This window comes from Arachis ipaensis, chromosome B6, assembly GCF_059453495.1.
Source record: "Arachis ipaensis isolate K30076 ecotype BB chromosome B6, ASM5945349v1, whole genome shotgun sequence".
Taxonomy (NCBI): Eukaryota; Viridiplantae; Streptophyta; class Magnoliopsida; order Fabales; family Fabaceae; genus Arachis; species Arachis ipaensis.
In genome coordinates this window covers 144,947,043-144,968,473 of record NC_142441.1, presented here as the reverse complement: position 1 = coordinate 144,968,473, position 21,431 = coordinate 144,947,043, and the positions used below count along the sequence as shown (strand labels likewise).

Below are 21,431 nucleotides of genomic sequence, written 5' to 3'. Positions count from 1 at the left end.
GGTGTAAGATTGGTGTGAGATTTCATCCAATAACTTACTTTTTTTTGCTGGTTACATGCTGGCTAGAATTTAACAAAGTTGCTAGTCCTCTAGACTTTTCCTTTATTTAGTTTTGCTTCAAAAATATTCTTAATTATTATTTTTTTTAAATAATACAAATAAGACCATCAAACATATATAAATAATACATAATAACTGTTTCGATTTTTCTTGTCTTAACAAATTTTATTATCTAAAGGTAATTGTTCAACAATGTAATAAAGCACAACTTTTGACATTCCAATATTCTAAGAATGAAACACAAATAGAAACTAAACCAAATAGAAAAGAATACTAAAGCACTTTAACATGATAAAATTTCACAAGTGTACAGACAACATAACATTTCAATTTTTTCTCAAGTTGACTTTTTCTCTTTAATCCTTTTATATTTCAACTATCATTCATTATATTAAGAAAAACCAATTGAAAAAGAAAATTGTGAAAAACTTGTTAGAATACTATGAATGAGGGAATTAAAGTTATTATACAAATACTTAGTGATAATGCCTGAGATAGTTAACGAGATTGCAATGCACTTTTAACTTTCAACAAAGACAAGAATAATATTTGTAACTCTCAAAAATTCTATTCAATTGAAAAAGAACAACACAGGTCAAAGTAAATGAACCTCTGCATTATATACTTTAATCAATCAATAATTGCGTGTCCTTCATCTAGCTAAACTATAACCTTAAGCAGTTTCAACTAATTTAGGATGCAGATTAAAGCTTTCACGATGATGAGATTAAAAAAACTACAATAATAAAGGTCAAGAACACGACCCCTTATGCTAAAAATAATTTCAGACGTTACAATAAAAAACAAAATGACTAATATATCCCTAACTAAGCAAGAGAAAATATATTGTTTCATTGTATTTTTCTTGAGCTCACCCAGTGGCGGAGCTTAGTTCAGACAAGGGGATATTATGGCCCCCCCAAAATTTTTTATAAAAAATTTAGTACTACTTTTTTAAAAAGATAAAAAATAGTTCAATTAACTTAAATATTTTACTATGACTTAAAATATCTAATAAGTTCAATAAACAACACTCTCTCTATCTTTAAGTTTAAATATAAAAAATTAGATATTTTTTATTTATTTAATTTAATATTATTTTATATTTTACTATTTATTTAATTTAATTTTTCATATGATAAAAAAATAAAATATTTAATAAGTATTAATATTATTGTATTTGTATAAATTGATAAAAAAATTCAATAAATATTATAAATTTTAATATTTATCCTTCTAACTTCTTCTTTACATATTTTACAAGATATATATTCAAATTTTTATATAAAATAATAATGAAAAATCAAAGAATTGATACATTTTTTAAGAGGAAGGCTAATATTTAAGAAGGAGAACATATAACTTTTACAATATCAACACATGTAGATAGTTCTTCTACTTTAATGAATCACGAAGAAAATGAGATATAACCTTCAAAAGTTCAAAAATTTACATCTGATGACTTTAACCTTAACTTTTTAGAACGAGATCTTAAAAAACGGCTTTAAATTTGGTAATATCATCCAAACCAGAGAGATGAGATTAGACGAACTTATCTTAAATGAGGTTCATATCAAAAATATTTTAACAATTATTCTCTATCTGAGTATCTGGTTCCTCCAAAATTTTGTTTCAAATTCCGTCATTGAGCTCACCTACCTTTATCTTCTATGTTTCCTTTCACTTGCTCATTGAATCTTCAATTGTCATGCTATCATTTCACTGATTTATATGTTATAATTTGATGAATATCAGAAGAAAAAATAAGAATCTTTAGGATTTTTGTCAAAATTCACCTTCATTTTCAAAGTTATGTTCATAATAATATTATTATATTCACTAAATTGTTTCTTTTCTCTTTCTAAAATTGCATAAAATACAAATTTAAAGTTGGATGAGGTGAACCTAAAATGAAGTTCATAGTATCATATAATAGCTCCAAGAAATTCTACATTTTCTCTATTAATCTCCATTTTTTTTATGGACAATATATTTGTAGCATTATCTACCATTTTTAGAATGTCAAATGCTTTTTTAAATATGATTGCATTTTTCAACATCACATACGTTGTATTCTATCGAGTTAGAACATCTAACTTTAGACCAATACCTTTTTTAATCTCTACTTGTTGTATGCAATTTTTAAATTTTATAATTCTTCTATTCGAAACTTTTACATATTTCGCACTTTCTATGATTTACCAATAGGCTTTAACCCTTCTTGCACAGTCAAATTTAGAATGAGTAGGACCAAGAATTAATTCGTAGCGGATCGAAGCTATATTTAAAAGTTTGTCGCTAGTCAATGGGTTGCTGCATGTATAAGACAAAATTTAAACCTCTAACACTTACTTAAGCGAATTAGTAAGCTAACCACTAGATCAACCCAATTCGATTTAGACGTCAATTTCTTTAATTTCTCTTTTTCTGTTGAATAAAGTTTATGAACATATGATATCAAAGTGTTTCTAGCTTTTTCTTTTTGTCATAAGCGGCAATCTAGCTTTTGTTTTTGTCAGAATCTAGCTTGAATCATTTGCAACATGAGTATAGGGCTGGCCCATGGGTATGGGCCACGTAATTTCATCCCACTAATTTTATAGCTGGGGCTGAAATAAGCTCCACAGCATAGGATATGGGCCAATTGTTAGGGGCCCGAAGACTGGAATTGGGGTAAATTTTGGGGATTAGGGGCCGAACTGACTCTAAGAGAGGGATACTTGAGCAAGAAAATTAATAAAATATTACCCAAAAAAAATTTAATAAATTAAGCAAATAATATTTTCAAAGGTGTTAGGTGGAGTTAAGTATCAAAGTAATCTCTGAAGTTGTACTCGAGTCTCAAAATAATCTCTAAAGTTAATAATTACTCAAATTTATTCTCGAAGTTGCACTCCGAGACTCATAGTAATCTCCGAGACATTTTCTGTTCATCAAAACCTTAAAACGACGTCGTTTAAAAAAAAAGAAAAAAGAAAAAAGAAGCGTAAAAAAAAAAACGTCGTCGTTTCATATTTAAAAAAAAATAACAATTCCCTTATTCTTCAACTCTTCAACTCTCTTCTTCTTCTTCTTCTTCTTCTTCTTCTTCTTCTTCTTCTTCTTCTTCTTCTTCTTCTTCTTCTTCTTCTTCTTCTTCTTCTTCTTCTTCTTCTTCTTCTTCTTCAACGGATCACAAAAATAAAAACCAACAATACAAAATATCACAAAAAAAAAAAACTAGCATTAATAAGAAAAGATCAATCAAATTAGCAAGTATCAATCAACCTAAACAGCAACAAGCACAAAAAATAGCAACAATAAAAAAATCAATAATAATTACAAAACAAAAAACAATTAAAATTAATCATTATTGTTATATTGAAACAGGATCAGCAACAACAATCACTCAAAATATTAAAGAACAATGATTGAATAACTAAAAAATTTTTTCAAAAAAAATCACCATAGATGAGAGATAGAACCATGCCAGAGGGGAGAAGAGGGAGACAAAGCAGAGATGGAGGCTGGCAAGCGGCGCAGCAACAAGACGAAGACTGACGAGCAGCGCAACAATGACAACAATGACAGAGAAGGTTGAGACTTTGTGCCTCTGCCTCTACTGTGTTTGAGTGTGAGAGACTAGGTTGGGGTGGGAGATGAGCGGCGCGGCACTAAAACGGAGGCCGACGAGATGCAGCTGCAGCGAGGGTTGAGGAGAGCTCTTGTGAGTGTGAGAGTATGGTTAGGGAGGGAGAGGGTGTCAAGTTGGAAAGAAGAAGGAGAAAAAAAGGACCTCAGGTTAAAAAAGCAGAAGAGAAAGGGGAAGAGAAGGACGTTAGGTTGGAAAAGCAGAAGAAGAAGGAAAAGAGTTAGGGGAGGAAAAGGGGACAGATTGTGGATGGAGGAGGAGAAGGAAAAGGTTGGGAGAGGGAACCGGGACGGGTTGGGGATGGGGAAAAGAACGAACGGGTTGGAATTTTTTGGGGGGGGGAGGGTTCCTTTTTCTAAAAAAAATGACGTTATTTTAAGGTTGATGAACGGAAAATGTTTCAGGGATTATTATGAATTTCGGAGTGCAATTTCGAGAATAAATTTGAGTAATTATTAATTTTAGGGATTACTTTGAGACTCGAATGTAATTTTAAGAATTACTTTAAGACTTAACTCGCGTTAGGTGCATAAGTATTTTTTTATAATTAACTCTAATTAAATTAGTTCAATAACTTATTCACAAATTTCTCTATTTTCTACAAAATTTTATGTGATAGTTTTAAATGATTGTTACAAAAAAAATTCTCTTAAAATAAAAAATAAAAATACATAAATTTGAGTAATAAAGACATAAAAATTATGAAATTATGAAATTGAGTAAAAAAAAGTATATAGATAAAATAAAAAACACAACAAATTTTAATTTAGAAAGAGGAATTTTTATTATACATGCACATGATTTTGAAAACATAACTCAAAATTATATATTCTGAACAAATTAAATAAAAAATTACGTTTTAATAAATATAGATGTTGAAAATTATATTTTAAATGAAATGAAATTTAAAAATAATTTAAAAATATTAAAATATAAAATTATAAATAAAAATCTTTTAAATAAAAATTTAATTATTCTTAATTTAAAATAATAAAATTTATATATAATAAAAATTATAAATTTAATAATAATTAATCTTTTATTTATTATTTTACTAATTTTTTTTTAAATTGAAAAAAAAAAAAAAGCTTTACCACTTGAAAAGAGCATGACGACGAAGGGGGTGAGGGTGTAGTAACACATTTGCGTGGTGGGCCCGTGGAAACTTTCAATACTCTCCATTCCACTCAGCCAGAAATACCATGGGCTTGTGTGTCACCATTCAACTATGAACTTTGTCCCTTGTCCTATCCAATTTTGTGGCAACTACAAAGTATAATATATTGGGTCTGTCCTACTGTCCAAGAAGAAAAAACACAACAAAATACAACAACCATTAAAAAAAAAAAAAAAAGGCCGCCTTGTACCGCTGTGTATGTAATAATCTATTAGAATAATTCTTAAATAAAATTTTAATTCGTAACGAACTAATTTTTATTTTGTCAAATTAAAAAATACGATAAAAAATCAAAATTTTTTGACTATATTAATAATTAAAAGATACATTTAAATAATTTTATATAATAATTCAATCAAATTTATATATTTAACTAAATTTATGTTAACATTGTACTAAAAATGTTAAAGATTAAAGTAAACTAGAGATATTATCCAATTCAAAAAAAATTAGGAAAAGTTTCATCAATTTGTATGGAAGACAAATTTTATACATTATAATAATTTTTAACAACAAAATTAATACTATATTCCACTTTATTTTATATAAATATATTTTTATATTGTTTTTCACAATAATTTATTTATATTTTTTAAATAATTATATAAAAAAAAAAATCAATTACTGCCTCAAAATTAAATCCTTATTAAAATGGGATGTAACAAAAGAGGCAGAAACGTATTTATCATACTCTTCGATGCTATCAACTTATCAAGTATCAATCAAAACACTGAGCTTTTCATTCAGAAGCTTCAATTCTTATTCGCATTATTACTCTTCAGGTACGCCATCTTATAATTATCAAACACTTTTCTGTGGAGATTTTCTATGTTCCGTTTTTGAAGTTTCTTCGTCCCTGTCACCAAATTGAAAATTTGTTGCATGAAAGTCCTCTGTTGTTGAAATTCAATCATTCATCTTATTATTTTTCTTTCTTTTACAATGTGCGGAACACTTGGATTTCAATTTTATATATATAGCTTGAAGAGGCTACTGAAACTTTTTCAGTTTCACCATTGTAACGCTGGTTTAATCTATTTCCTCTCATATTGTATGCATGTCTGTTTATTCTGTTTGGTTAATTGTTTCTGGAACCCTAGAATTGCACATTCTTAATTAATCAGTGTTCTAGCAATACAGTGGAATTCGTTGAACCCTTGTAGATATAGATGGAATTGAACTTCTAGATTATGGCTTCTCTTAATCACTTATTGCAGCAGATAAATTTATCTATGCAGAAACTATAGTATTAGGATTATTTATTGCAGTATTATTCTCTCTTCTGTGATTTGGAAGTTGTAGAAGTAGTTAGGTGATATATTAAGATCGAATATTACATTTTCACAGACTTTGCTGCATTACTTAGTTGTGGAAAAGGAAAGTTATGGGTGCGTTTGTTGCTGATTCTCAAAAGATTGCTTTGACAACTCGATTTCAGAAACTGGAAACAATTTTAATTAGAAGCTACTCTATTTAGTTTTCCGGAAAAGGTTAATTGATTTTTTCTTTAATCTATAAAATTATGTCAAAAATGATTTTTCCAGTGTGTATATATTACTGAATTTTTGTCAGAAAAGGCTAAAACAAACGCATCCTATATACATCTTTCATAATCCAGCTAACTTTCTTTATTAGTCAAATGAAGATCCTTATCTAGCCTGTGCAGAACCTGAGGTTGTCATGTTGGTGCCCTTTCTCACGATTCCATCTATTATTGTTTGTGCTGCTTCATATTGTAATTGTTGCACTTAAAATTACTGTTAAGTTTCTATAAATTTGAGCTACGATACCTTGAACATGTGTAAAACTCTTTGATTTGTATTGTTTCATTGGGAAATCTGTTGACTAGGAATTTTAACTTGATCATATATGCTTTAGCTGTTGTTAAAAGCAATATTTTTGGAATATCTTCTCTTGTGAACTCTTATATGGAGTTTAAGTTTCAACTATGAGATGATGCTGATTTTAAGTTTATTTATTTTAGAACGGTTATTTTAGGTATCCGGGGACTGATAGTTTCCATTTTCTCATGAACACCCAAATATTTAACATGATATGATTTCACTTATTATAGACCATAGACCACTGTGACTCCTTTTTAAATATTTATAACTCCTCCTAATTATTGTATCCTGTCATATGGATTTGGATGTTTTATTAGCATTCATACTCTAGCATTTGGATTTTATCCTCGAGCGCTCAAACACCACAAAGTGCAGTGTGACAGAAAGAGACAGTACGCTGGGCGAGTCTCTCATCACCTCCATATGGCCTAAGACTACAAAATCTCTCAAAGCCTCACTCCAGTTCCACTCCTTTCTTCTCTTTCCCCTTTCCTTCATCCAATCCTTTCTAATTCATCCTTTAATCAATCTCAAACTGACCCCTTATCCTCACACTTAAAAAGACAGAGAGCAGAAATGCCTGGACTCACCGCACCTTCAGATTATTCTAAAGAGCCTCCTCGTCACCCTTGTCTAAAAATTAACTCCAAGGCAAGCCTTTTAGTTATCCTAATTATTTCCAGGTATCACGTGGTTTCATAAATATTTCATATAAGTTTTGTAGATTATCATGCTTTCATTTTCTTCTTTGACAGGAACCTTTCAATGCGGAGCCACCACGTTCTGCACTGACATGCTCATATGTCACTCCTTCAGATTTCTTTTACAAGAGAAACCATGGCCCAATTCCCATAGTTGAAGATATTGAAAGGTTCCTTTTTTTTCTCCTTCTATTTTATGACCTTCTTTTCAGCTTAACTATTAATGGAAAATAAAATTAACTTTGTCTATGACCTACTTGGCTGAGGAGCAGATACTCCGTGATGATATCAGGTTTGGTGGAAAAGCCCAAACAGCTTTTCATGAAAGATATCAGGTTAGTGCACTGATTGATTCTATGGAATTGTCAAATAGGAATTGGTTACTGACCTGGTTATTTTGGTGGCAGGATGCTGCCCAAGTATAATGTCACTGCCACGTTACAGGTTGGTTTCAAATTAATAAGGAACATAATTTATTTCCTTTTTTCTTTTCAAAGGTGTTTTTGTTTTTGGTATACATACTGCAAATGAATTTGATTTTCACTTTTTGGGTTCCCAAGTGTGCGGGAAATAGGAGGACTGCCATGAGCAAGACCAGACCTGTCAAAGGGGTTGGCTGGGATGTTTCTGCCATTGGAAATGGTTAGCATATGTCCTTTTCTGAGTGACTGATATGAAAGTTGAAATTGCTCAAGGATTGAAGGAGCTATATATATGTGCAAGATAAGCATACATACCCGTATCTGTTTGTTAGTCTTTGTGTGTGTACACGTGTGTATAATATTGGACATTTGGTTAGCATATGTCCTTTTCACATAAATGATCAAGAGCAAAAGATAAGTCATGTGACAATTTTAAACAATCATATGATCTTTTGTTAACTTTGATTATTGACTCTTCATATGAGGTTACTCTTGTAGTTTGGTGGACTTCAACCTGACACCCATCTAACATGGATCTCTCCTGAGCTTGATATCATTGTATTTTGTAAAATATAACAATAAACACAATTGTAAACATTATTTTACCTAGGGAAGGTCAATTTCACTGAAACCATTCATGCTGAATTTAACCAAAGTTCAGGGAAAGTCAGTGTAATTGCTTTATAAGATGTAATGGCTAAAACTTTTATTATTTCACCTCTTACATCAGAACAACCCTCTCAATTGATATGAACTAGAATCCTGTGCTAGAACTTAAATGTCTAGAATGATGTGACATTATGAATGACTTTTGATGATTTTTGTTCTTTATCACTATGTTTCATCCCAAAGTGCAAGCAAATTGACATGGCTAGAATTGGATCTCAGGATCAAGTTACATGGGTGCTACTTAACCTGAGGCTTCTTATTGTTTGTGTTCCTTGCGTAGTTAGCTTATCAGTTGAGATGTTTAACAGAATAGATCCTAAATTCTGATGACTTTTTAATTAAACTTTTTGTCTCAGCTGTTTGGGGAGGTGCCAAGTTGTCTGATGTTCTTGAACTAGTTGGAATACCAAAGTTGACCAGTAATACTCAATTTGGTGGAAAACATGTTGAGTTTGTTAGTGTTGATAAGTGTAAGGTACCACTATGACGTGTATTTAAATTACACATCATGGATTACTTCTTGATTTTAGTTTTATTCATCGATACAATTCTGTTGATTTCTCTTAATCTCCAAAAAACTATAGGAGGAGAAAGGAGGTCCTTACAAGGCATCAATTCCTCTCAGTCAGGCAACAAATCCTGAAGCAGATGTTCTACTTGCTTATGAAATGAATGGAGAAGTATGTAAATTTGACCTTTATGTTTTTGCTATTTTCTTACTGCACCAAAGAATTTAAAGGTTCTTCTAACTTGCTTTAGTTACCAACTAAAAGAAGCCAACAGTGAAATTATTTACTATGGTTATTGTCACAGTGCAAATATATTTTCTTAATTTGGCACAAATATGCAAGACAAATGGTTCCCCCTGTGTGTGTGTGTTATCGTCACTGTTATTTTAGTTTTTGATACTTATGGAATTTCCACTTTCTTTGAACCTAATAATTCTTCTTAGTGTGTCCTCAATCCTCATGTGATTCACCGTAAAATGTTCTATCAGAAAATTGGTTCCCACTACAACCATTATTACATTTCAAACATGTGAAGGCATATTCTGTTACACTGGCTTCTCTAAAAATAATATATTTTTTGATGAATTCATCAAGAGGACATAGTACGGTTACAGTTATACAGAGAAGGGGGGGGGGGGATTCTCATGAGTACATAAGCTCAAATTTAACATTTAGGTGAATTAACTACCTCTACCTGTAAGTTAGTCCCACCTATCAAAATTGAAAACAAGAAGCATGTTCAAGGATGGAGATGGAGGTAAGCATTGGAGAGAAGGGTACAGCTGAGAGATGAACTTATTTTGACATGCATGATTAGTATTACTAGGAGTTTTTCTCAGTTCTCATCCATTTCAAACATTAACCCTTTTAACCTGTTCTGTCATTTCTGAAAAATCTCTGCATAATACTCTAGTCTTAGTTTACAATTTTCAGGTTTCTGTTTCCTTTTCTCTTTTTTGTGTGTACAATGATCAGGGTAGCTTAATGTTTAGTTGCCTTTCTTTAGACTCTTAACAGGGATCATGGGTATCCATTGCGTGTGGTTGTGCCTGGCGTCATTGGAGCTCGATCTGTTAAATGGCTGGAAGATATCAATATTATTGAAGAAGAATGCCAGGTCTGATACGTGATGTATAATAACTTAAAATACCAAAACTTTCTTTTCAGAATGTTCTAGAACTTAACATTATCAAATTTCAGGGCTTCTTCATGCAGAAAGACTACAAAATGTTTCCACCATCAGTGGATTGGGATAATATTAATTGGTCAACCAGGAGGCCCCAAATGGATTTCCCTGTTCAGGTACACTGATTATTGTACTTCCTGCTGTACATAACTTAGTTTGGGTTACAGAGAAAAAGTTGATTAATATTTTCAAATCCAGTCCCCAATCCATCATACAGAATAAATTTATGCATTTTCCAAGAAATACTTTGGTATTAATAAGTAATGATTTCATTTTGGCAGTGTGCTATATGTTCTCTAGAAGATGTGAGCACAATAAAGCCTGGGAAGGTTAGTTTATGTGATCGTGTACATGGGCTACTCATGCATGATCATGAATGTGCTTTTGTTGGTTCGATATGAAATGCACAAACATGGTTCTTTTCTTGATCTTGTTTTACATTGCTTGAATGTTTGAGTTTAATACTCGGATATTACATTTAGGTAAAAATTAGTGGGTATGCAGCATCAGGTGGTGGCAGAGGCATTGAGAGAGTCGATGTTTCTGTTGATGGAGGCAAAACCTGGATTGAAGCCTCAAGATGTCAGAAAAGTGGTGTCCAATACATAGCGGATGGCTTCAACAGTGACAAATGGGCATGGGTGCTATTTGAGGTCACAGCTGATATTCGTCAGAGCACCGAGATTGTTGCAAAAGCGGTATGTAATACATCTTCTGCTCATTCTCATGATTCTAGTTACTTGTCTTATGGAACTAGCAAGATATCCTAAATACCTGGCATCTATTGATGTATACATCTAAGAGATAATAACTGGATATGCTTCATACAAAATGTGACAAATTGTTGAAACTGTTGTCCATTCCAATTTCCAGATTATTTGCACCAATCGAGTTTTACAAACACTAACATCTACTCACAAGTTGTTGAGTGTCAGTCTAAAGTCCTCCATGAGTTCAAATAATTTTAACTTTATTGTGTTTTATGTTCCAGTTCATGTAAGTTAGTTTTATAAAGTAATTAGATTAATTTGATGAATGAAGTTGTATGAGAGAGTGGGATGACGTAAATGATATTCATTATATGATGATGGATAAATTATACAAATAGATAATTGATGAATGTTGGAGGAGCTAACCACAACTTTCATGGCTAAGACGATAGTTGTTCTGACTTCATCAAATGTGCCTAGGACTTTCTTCACTGACTTCCAATGTCAATTAGTTAAATATGTGTTTTTTTTAGTTATTTGATTTTCTAGGGTTTTCTGATATTATATATATATACCCCTTTCTAGCTATTGTGTATCAATTTTATCAGGCTATTTGTAGAAATGACCATGGCCTTATTCTTTTTCTTCTTAGAATCTCTCTGTTTCGGCGGTTAAAATTAGGTTCGAAATTTTCATGAGTTCCACATATAATCTTACACATCAAACTCATCAATGAAATTTTGCACCCATTTTTACCCCTCAACAAAAAAACTCTTATTAATAAAAAAAAATGTATAGCCTCATAGATTGATGCTACATTGCTTAAATTTCTATATATGTTTCTAATACTGCTGGCTGATTTTGCAGATAGATTCAGCTGCAAATATCCAACCTGAAAAGGTTGAAGACATTTGGAACTTGAGAGGAATATTAAACACTTCATGGCATAGGGTGAAAGTTCAAGCCGGTCACTCAAACTTATAAAGTAAATAAAAAAAAAAAATCTTGTCACTATGCAGCCTTGTTTTTTTTTTTTTGGCCTTCCTTCTCTCCCAACTACAAGAATGCTTGAAGGTTATTACTTCACAGCCAAAACTGAACACATTTTAGTCATGATTTGATAAAGGTCCTTATGTCTAAGGAGAACGAGTAATAACTAAATGCTTACATTTCTCTAGGATTGTCAAAATCTCGGTTTCTTTGAGTAATTATACTGTGTTTGGTTCTACTTGAGGATATCTCAAATTTGTTTTTGTTTTTATAGTAAAGTTTTGTTCCATATCATTAGAAATATTTTTACTCCTATTTTACTTTTCACAAATTCTTGGTAGTAGATGCTTCGGTTCTTGGTAATGGTAGTAGATGCTTCGGGGGTTATATGTATATATCCCCGATTCAAATTTTAGATGAAAAACCACCCCGTCTCTAGCCACCCCTCCCCTCCCCCTCCCCCCTCCAAAAAATAAAAAAATAAAAAAAATAAAAACTTTAGTATGAGATTTCTACTTAATGGAACAATTGTAATATATGAAAAAATTACACACAAAATTAGGGAAGTTTACATATTTTAGTTTTTATGTTATTGAAGATTTTGGATAAGAATATTCTCACGATCAAATTGAATGACTTTACGAAGTTTGTATTTTGAGTTTTTTTACCATCGATAATTATTTTTGTTTGTCTAGAATAAATTACGTCAATGGTATAGATGTGAATATGACCATTTGAACATGAGATCTTAATTTTTTTTCTTTTATAATGGATTTTTTTATTTATAAATAAAATAATATTTTAACAATATACGTATTACTGAGTGTATTTATGTTTTTACATTATTATTACTGAGTGTATTTATCTTAATAAATGAACAAATAATATCCGTACAAACCTGTTTTGATATCTTGAAGAACTAACTACGTCATTGATGTCCTTTTCGTTAAACTTGTTTAGAACTTTCCATAAATGCATAACATTTGGATTAACATTCTTTAACATATCATAACATGGAGTTGTCTATTGTAGGAAAAGTAGAGGCTGGTTCTTAGAGGACCTGTTTGGAATATGCTAAGATTGTGGTTGTCATTCGTGCTGTACATGAGAGTGGTATCTAAAAGGTTTACCCCAAAACTTTTGATAATACGTTAGGTGCCCCATGTGATTAAGGAAATGAATGATGATGTGGCGGCTGTTTAAAAGAGTGGTATTGTGTGGGCTAGGAATCACAGACTGGACTAGCGTTGGACATGTATAGAATCGGTAAGGCCCATGCAGTGATAAGCTCATGGCACCCCAAAAGAATCGGCCCGTCACAAAGAATGGATTAAATGTGAATTAAAAAATGAGTTTCCTTATGAATTTGAAGTTGGACAATGTTAAAATATTAATTCAATAATTAATAGAGATGGTTGTGGTTATTTTTAATTTTTATAGTCGTCGTTCTTGTTACCCGGTTACCCATTAGCGCATTAGTATTTTAAATTTTTTAATTAAACTGTTTTTAAAAATGAGTAAATAATTTAAATTTGTAGTGTTTTTTTATTAGTAATGTTGACATGTGTGAAGGATAATATATACTTTTTATAGATATAATTTATATTTTTTTTGCCTTATTTCAAAATGATTTCTATGTTTTTCATATATATTTTTAACCTATTCTGATCCTTTAAAAACCTTAAAATACTTTTTTCACGATAGGAGCGTCCTCATAATATTCTGCCATCTTTATATGTATGTAACTAAAAACAGACACTACTTTTTAGGAGGTAACACTCTTAAACAGCTAAAGACATCACATAAAGGTTAGACGTAATTTATATATCAAGGTTAGGGATAAATGTTTTGCTACGTAGATTTAAGTATTTAACAATATTTTAATCTCATTTGCTGTATTATATTTGTGGGTTCACGTGGCATGCAATGGGAGTATGCACTTGTCGAGCAAATAGAGTTTTATTTATTAAGCAAAGAACTACTTACTACATTTGTATTATTTTTTAAACGATAAAATATATTTTTTGTTCTTAAAATTTGTTAAAAATTTTAAAAATAATATTTATTTTATTTTATTTTAATTTTATTTAAAAAATTTTTAATTTATATTAAATATATATCTGACGAATAATATTTTAAAATATTTAAGATGAATTTAATAATAATTTTATAAAAATAATTTTTATTATAAATAAATTAAATATAAATATCATATATATTGTTTGATTAGTTTTAAATTTTTTAAAAATTTAAACGATCAAAAATATATTTGATATAAATAAAAATTTAAAAATAAAAATTAAACAAAATAAAATTTATAAATATTTTTAAAATTTTTGATAAATTAAAAAAATATTTTATCCTATTATATATTAGTAGAAATAGATTGGTCCCTACTCCCTACTCACCTTTGCACGTAGAAGATAAATACAAGTGTTACTTAATTACTTAGTTGGGTCAACAATCTTACAATGATTGACCTTGTTTTTTTAAATTTTATTATACAACGATTTAGGTCTACATAAGATATCAAGTCATGTGTGTCACGACTCACGAATGCATTATTGAGAAATGAGAATTATTGACAACGCGCTTTCCACTTGTCTATAACTTTCGCTGCTCATTATTTTTAATATGACAATGAAATTAGTGTATTGCTGAGTTATATAGGCTTGAGAGATTAATACAGTGTTGTGACGACATTAGAATTTTGAAGTTAGAGAAAAAATTAGACCGTACAATTTCTTTGCGATAGAAAAGAGAACAAAAATCAGACAATTTGATTTGTGTGCGAAAAAAATTTTTGAATATGATAATTGGACGGTCCGATTTTATGTATCTTAAAATTTTTAATTCGTATGTTATTGGTGCAGAATTTATAATCACAAATTAACTGATAAGTGCATCGAGTCGTACCAAGTAGTACCTCAAGTGAATGAGGGTCGATTCCACGAGAATTGATGGACTAAGTAACAATGGTTAAGTGATTTATTTAGTTAGACTAACAGAAAATGGTGTTTGGAGAATTCAAAAGCATTAAACAGTAAATTCAAAAAATTAATAAGCAAGTAGTAAACAAGTTGTGAATAATATATGGAGAAACAGTTAAAGCTTCAGAGATATCTACTTTTCGGATTGACTTTTCTTACTAACTATTTTAATCATGCAAGATTTAATTCATGGCATACTATATATGACTAAGCCCTAATTCCTTAGACCTTCTTAGTCTACTCTAACTTTCATCAACCGCCAATTCCTTGGCCACTTAATTCCAATTAGATGATGAAGTTCAATTCTAGTTTATATGCCACAAAAATCATAATTACCCAAATATAAGAGGATTATATGTCACGTATCCCGTTAAGTCCAGATAATTAGAAATTTAGGAGAAATTATTTTCAAACTGTTGTTCAAGTAAAGAGCTTTTTCAAGTTATACAAGAATTCAATTAGAACAAGAATCAAACTTCCGTTCCACCCAAATTCATAAGATAAAGAATGAAAATAATTCTTGAATTATAAATCAGTACATGAATTAAAATAGAAAAATAATAGTATCAATCCATACAATAGACAGAGCTCCTAACCTTAACAATGGAGGTTTAGTTGCTCATGGTTCAGAGAGAAAACAAAGATTCTGTAAAACTGTGTAAATTGTGGAATGAGGTCGAAGAGAAGAGATGAGCTCGAAAGGTTGATTCTTTTCCCTTTTAAATCTAATCTTAATTAGTGTAAATTATATTTCCTAAAACTAAATAATATTTTTTCCTATTTTAAAATAAAAATTAAAGTTTAATCAGAATATATGAAAGATTTCGCATGGCTTGTGCATTGGCGTGGGGACCACTTCAAAACCTGAACCTAGCGCCTACTTGACCATGGGCTGCGCCTTACTTGTCCATGGGCTGAAGCATTAGCGCCTAACTTGAGAGGATTCACGCCTAACTTGGGGTGTGTGATCAAGGCCTTGCGCCTTACTTGAAGAATCCATGCGCCTAACTTGAAGAATGGAGTGCTACGTTGTGTGTTGTTGTTATGCCTTACGCCTAACTTGAAATTTCTCAAGTTAGGCGCAGCTTTGACAGACTTGGTGGAAAAGAAGTATGGACTATTATATATCGTTGGAAAGCTCTGAAAGTTAGCTTTCCAACGCCACTAAAATCATGTCTATTGGACCTATGTAGCTCGAGATATTCAGGTTTGAGTGCAGAGAGGTCAGGGTTGACAGCATCATTCGCCTTCTTCTCTTTTTCTGCCGAAACTCCATCAAATCCAACCGAATGCTACCTAAAATAAACAGAATTACACACGACTCAAAGTAGCATCCATAGTGGCTAAAAGATAATTAATTCTTGATTAAACTCGATAAATTGAATGAAAATTCACTAGAAAAAGATAGGAAAGGTGCTCACGCATCAGTTACTAAAATTGGACGGTCCGATTTCATGCATGATATAATTTTAAATTCGTATATGACTAAAATCAGACAGTCCAATTTTAGTTCTTTATAAAATTTAATCCGGTTGAAATGCGGTCCGACTGTCCGATTTCTGGTTTTATATATACCCAACATTAGCTGAAGTCTCAATTTCTTCTTCATATCTCAATTCTCTCTTCTGAAATCCCTTTGGTTCTTTCTTCTTCTTCATTGTTTTGACAGCAACTTCTTCTTCATTGTTTCAACAGCAACTTTACTAAGATTGAGAGCATTTGATGTGAATATATCATAATGGATGATAGAGTGATGTTAAAAGTTTATTATCATGGTCAGATTTTGTTACAAACACCTAAGGAGTAAAATTTGTCTGTGAAAATCTGTTAGATATCGTTATTCTATTCACATTGTCGTTTGAAGAATTAAAAGGTGTAATTTATGAGAAAATTGATTCTCAAATATCTAGGAGAGTGTCGTGCTGTACATGGAAACTCGCTCACAGATATCGTTCATCGAGCTGTATATTGAGTTCGAACAATCTGAAGCAGACCGAAATATTGAGTTGGAAGATTATAATAGTGATAGCGAGGAGGAGTTCGAAAGTAACTATGAGGTCATTGATCCGAGTGGAGACGAAGATCAGGTTGACGACACTATGCAGGCAGATGTGGCGGAGGTGACAAATGCACTAGTAAACCAGTATCCATTTGTGGAGCCTACTTTCATGTGCTCGCTGGATTTGGAGGCCATGCATGCACCGAAATTTCCTCAGTATATGAATGCAGGTATGTAGTTTTGATACAATGTATGATAGATAAATATTGTAGATTGATTAGGTAGCATGACCAACATGTGATCGGTAGAATATCAATTGATCATGTAAGGTTTTTTTATTTAGTAAGTAGCATTTGATTGATTGATTGTTTATTTTTATTTTTATTAATTATTTATGTATATTTTATAATTTATTATATATTGTGGTTAATAATTTATTATTACATATTTTTATTTTGGAAAACGACAAATGTTGATAGATTTTATATTTATATTTATATTTATATTATTAGTTATTTATATTTATATTTATTTTATTACTTATTTATATTTATATGTGTAATTTATAACTATTAATCAATACATATTTTGTGTTGTGAATGTAGCAGAGTTTTCTGTTGTAGCAGATGGTGAATTCATCATGGGAATGGAATTTAGTTCTAGGGAGGCAGTGATTAAGGCGATGAAAGATTATACAATCCGTCGAGGCATAGATTATCGGTTGTACGAGTCGGAACCAACAACATTCTATGCTAAATGTACACAATACGGCGCAGGTTGTGACTGGTTAATCAGGGTTAGTAAAATGTGCAAAAAGTACTGCTGGGAGATAAGGAGGTACAATGGTAGTCACACGTGTACTAAAGCAACCATTTCTCAAGACCATTTGAAATTGGGTTCCAACACAATTGCAGAAGCAATTAAGCCCTTGGTAGAAGTTGACCTATTTATAAAGGTGAAATCAGTCATTACGGAAGTACAGTCGAAATTTAACTACACCGTAAGTTATCGCAAAGCATGGTTAGCAAAGCAGAAGGCAGTGGAGTCAATTTTTGGCGGTTGGAAAGCTTCGTATGAAGCTTTACCCATATGGTTTGAGGCCGTGTGTCACAAAGAGCCATCAGCAGTTGTTCACTTTGAAACAATGCCTGCATACCAGGGTGATGACTTGGTTCCTGACATCCGTGTTTTACATCGAGTCTTCTAGAGTTATTACCCTTGTATTAGAGCATTTAGACATTGCAAGCCAATAGTGCAGGTAGACGGAACTCATTTGTATGGAAAATATAAGGGTTGTTTATTGGTTGCAGTTTCTTAGGATGACAACAACAATATCGTGCCTATTGCATTTGCAATAGTGGAGAGAGAGACATCTGAGGCGTGGCACTTTTTTCTCAGTAACTTGCGACAACATGTGGTGACACGTGATGGTGTGGGCCTTATCTCCGATCGACATGAGTCCATCGACTCAGCTATTGCTCGGAGTAATGGAGTCTGGTCTCCTCCTAGAGCTTTCCACATGTTTTGTATCAGGCATATAGAGTCGAACTTCCTGAGAAAGTTCAAGGCTCCGTACTTACAGAAGCTTATTGTCAACATAGGTAAATTTGAATACTGTTGATATAATGGAACTGATGGTGTAAAATAGTCTGCGGGCTGAGTCTGAGGAATATATGACTGAGGCTCTTGTTGTGTTTCTGGTTGAGAAACTGGGGGTGGCAATGGGGACGGTGATGGAGGCGGTTGTGGTTGCTGCTGTTGGTTCTCCTGATCATCCACTGGATTGTCCTCCTGATTCTCTTGAAATGCGAGATCAGTCAATTGCAAGTGGGCACCATATGTACCTTGATACCAATGCATGTAAATATCCAAAGGATAATGTAAAGGCACCGGGGGATCAGCAAGAATGTGACTATACCGATTCGTCCATTACATCACCCAGAATGAGTGCACATTGGACCAATCTTGATTCTTAGGTCCAATCAGTACCTCACCGTGTGCTACACCTAAGTCCCGCTCTTGATGAGGGACGCCTGACTCAATCCAAACTGTCTGCTCAACCTATCAGACGCATGCCACTCAATGCATTCAAAAGATATCAACGGCATCGTTGCACTCCAAATAACCGAGTGGTGGCGGATGTCAGCCGGAATCACGCCTGCCTCAATGCGATCAACAGCATAAGCCTCCCAAACAAACTGAACACATTGAAATTAACAGAGAATTACACACCAGATAATAATACGGCTAAATAAAAATATAAAATAATTGAATATAACATACTTGTCCTTCTTGCAGATCGTCCAATAACCTCCTTAAGTGAGCAAGAGAATGATATCTGTAAGGCCGATAATCACGCTCCCAATTACACCAGCTCACATCAAACAATCCGTTATATAAATTGTTATCATAAAAATCTCAACTAAAATGTGCTACACTTATTCAAAGCAGATGATGATTAACTTTACCTGTTTGCAATCGGAAAGACTCGAGGATTGTCGGGAATCGGTGAAAGAAATGGTAAACGGATCCAAGCCCAGGTAAGCAGAAGGGTCAGTGGACCATCCATCTCCTTGTAGTCGACACGAGTGGCCATACACAATACTCTATACAAGTGCGCCAGACATGTCGAACCCCAACTAAGTTGTATGATCCCGCCGAAGTTACAGAGCAATGACAGAAATTTTCAGTGCACTGATGTCCCAGACTTGTCCCCAAACATAATGGTCCTAGATAATAACATTATGTGACACTTTACGTACCTCTGAATCCGAATATCATTATCTAAGACTAAATGATCCTTCAGTCTCCGAAACCAAGTCAACTTTACGAAGCTTTCTCTACAATCTGTCCTCCTAGGTGCAACACCAAAATGATGCAAGCATTCGACCTCTAAGGCCTCATAACTACTCAGAGTCGGTCTTGTAACTGGAAGACCATTTGTCGAAAGGCCAAGAATTATCGCCACATCCTCCAATGTCACGGCACACTCACCAATTGGAAAATGAAACGTATGAGTCCTAAGCTGCCATCTCTCGATCAAAGCATTAACCAATGCCAACTGACATTGGACAATTTCAATATGAGAAACGTGATAAAAATCAGTCTCCCGCAAATGTCCCTCCATAATTGGATTGTACATATCCGGTGGCAAATAATGATCACATATTAACATCCATAAACCCTACAAAATATAGGCATATATCACATTAATCAAATATAACCATAGTTAATTAACATTTAACATTTTTTCATTCTCATTATCATATAAGCAATATAACATAATTAATAAAACTTAAATAAATAAAAAATATAAATCTAATTATTATTATTATATCCATTAAAACTATATTTTCTAATATCTAACCCTATTTATTTCTTAATAATAATTACTATTCGTTTAGTTATATTTACATAACTAGAATATTAAACTTAAATAAATCTAAAATATAAATCTAATTATTATTATTATATCTATTAAAAATATATATTCTAATATCTAAATCCTATTTAGTTTATAAAAATAATTATTAATGATTATTTTATATTTATATAACTAGAGTATATAACATTAAACTCCTCATTTTAGTTATTATATATATATATATATATATATTACTGTACAGTACCGCAAATTTTTTTTTAATAATCATACATAATTTAATAATTAACTTCATTTTTATAATTTACTGTTACTAACATAATTAATTACCTAAATTAGACTAAATTAACTAACTAAACTAACGGTCACAATAATAATAATAATAATATATCTCAGTCAAATTAATCAATTACTTACTTACTTCACTAATTATACTTAAACAACTTTAAATTTTAACTAACAAGATACACTAATTAATAATTAAATATTTAAATAACATAATAACAATTAATTTAATTATTATTCAAAGTCTTCAGAATTTATTTTATTCTATAGTTCTCTTCTAACAATTAATAACTATATAAATATTAATATAAACCTACATTGTAATCCCTTTAATAATAATATTCTATATTTTTTTAATTAGATTCTTATATCATATCAGATTTTATAATTAAATCTCTATTAATATTAAACGTTAAAAAAATATTTATACAATATAAATTTACTAATTTATCCATATCCTCTATCTCCTTTTCCTGTTTTTAAACCTTGGCAGAGCCTCTTTATTTTGTTACCAACACAAAATCACGGCTGACTGCTCCCAAACTCTAAATTCATCTAGAGTTGTTTTTGTCACAAAGTGGAAATCACCCTCAACGTTCATGATCTCGTGGTTGCCATTCATGGTAATGATCTTGATGCAGTTGCGGGCCGCCTCGCATTTCAGCTTATTCAATACATTATTCAATGTTTTCCATATTTCACATACTAATGATAAACTTTACAAGCAACATTTATCACAATACAAGAATGCTTTTGTATACCAGTCAAGACAAAGGTCTTAAGACCCATTCAATGAATTCAGCATCCTCACAAAGCTTTCATGGTAGACCAAAGAGAAATGTGGATAACACCCAATACAAGAAAAATGTTGAGTAC

The 21,431-nt window shown here is 31.7% G+C and overlaps 1 protein-coding gene across 2 annotated transcripts; it reads left to right on the top strand.

The window, feature by feature from the left end:
• The first annotated feature begins 5,499 nt into the window (after positions 1 to 5,499).
• SOX (sulfite oxidase) lies at positions 5,500 to 12,137 on the top strand. Of its 2 annotated transcripts, none has more exons than XM_016306887.3 (13): positions 5,500 to 5,650; positions 7,030 to 7,363; positions 7,468 to 7,583; positions 7,686 to 7,748; positions 7,821 to 7,857; positions 7,974 to 8,055; positions 8,861 to 8,979; positions 9,089 to 9,184; positions 10,020 to 10,130; positions 10,214 to 10,315; positions 10,481 to 10,528; positions 10,682 to 10,897; positions 11,777 to 12,137. In XM_016306887.3, the coding sequence occupies exons 2-13, from the start codon at positions 7,289 to 7,291 to the stop codon at positions 11,891 to 11,893; spliced, it is 1,182 nt and encodes a 393-aa protein (XP_016162373.1). In that variant the 5' UTR covers positions 5,500 to 5,650; positions 7,030 to 7,288; the 3' UTR covers positions 11,894 to 12,137. The 2 variants fall into 2 exon arrangements, with proteins under 2 accessions (XP_016162373.1, XP_020960801.1); XM_021105142.2 differs by having other exon boundaries at positions 5,520 to 5,650; positions 8,861 to 8,974.
• The last annotated feature ends 9,294 nt before the right edge of the window (positions 12,138 to 21,431 follow it).

Bases quoted from the DNA above. Each gene is read 5' to 3' on its own strand.
- SOX (XM_016306887.3), top strand. From the start codon at position 7,289: ATGCCTGGACTCACCGCACCTTCAGATTATTCTAAAGAGCCTCCTCGT. The intron at 8,980-9,088 runs GTACCACTATGA...AAAAAACTATAG, and splicing joins TTAGTGTTGATAAGTGTAAG to GAGGAGAAAGGAGGTCCTTA. The intron at 10,529-10,681 runs GTTAGTTTATGT...TATTACATTTAG, and splicing joins GCACAATAAAGCCTGGGAAG to GTAAAAATTAGTGGGTATGC.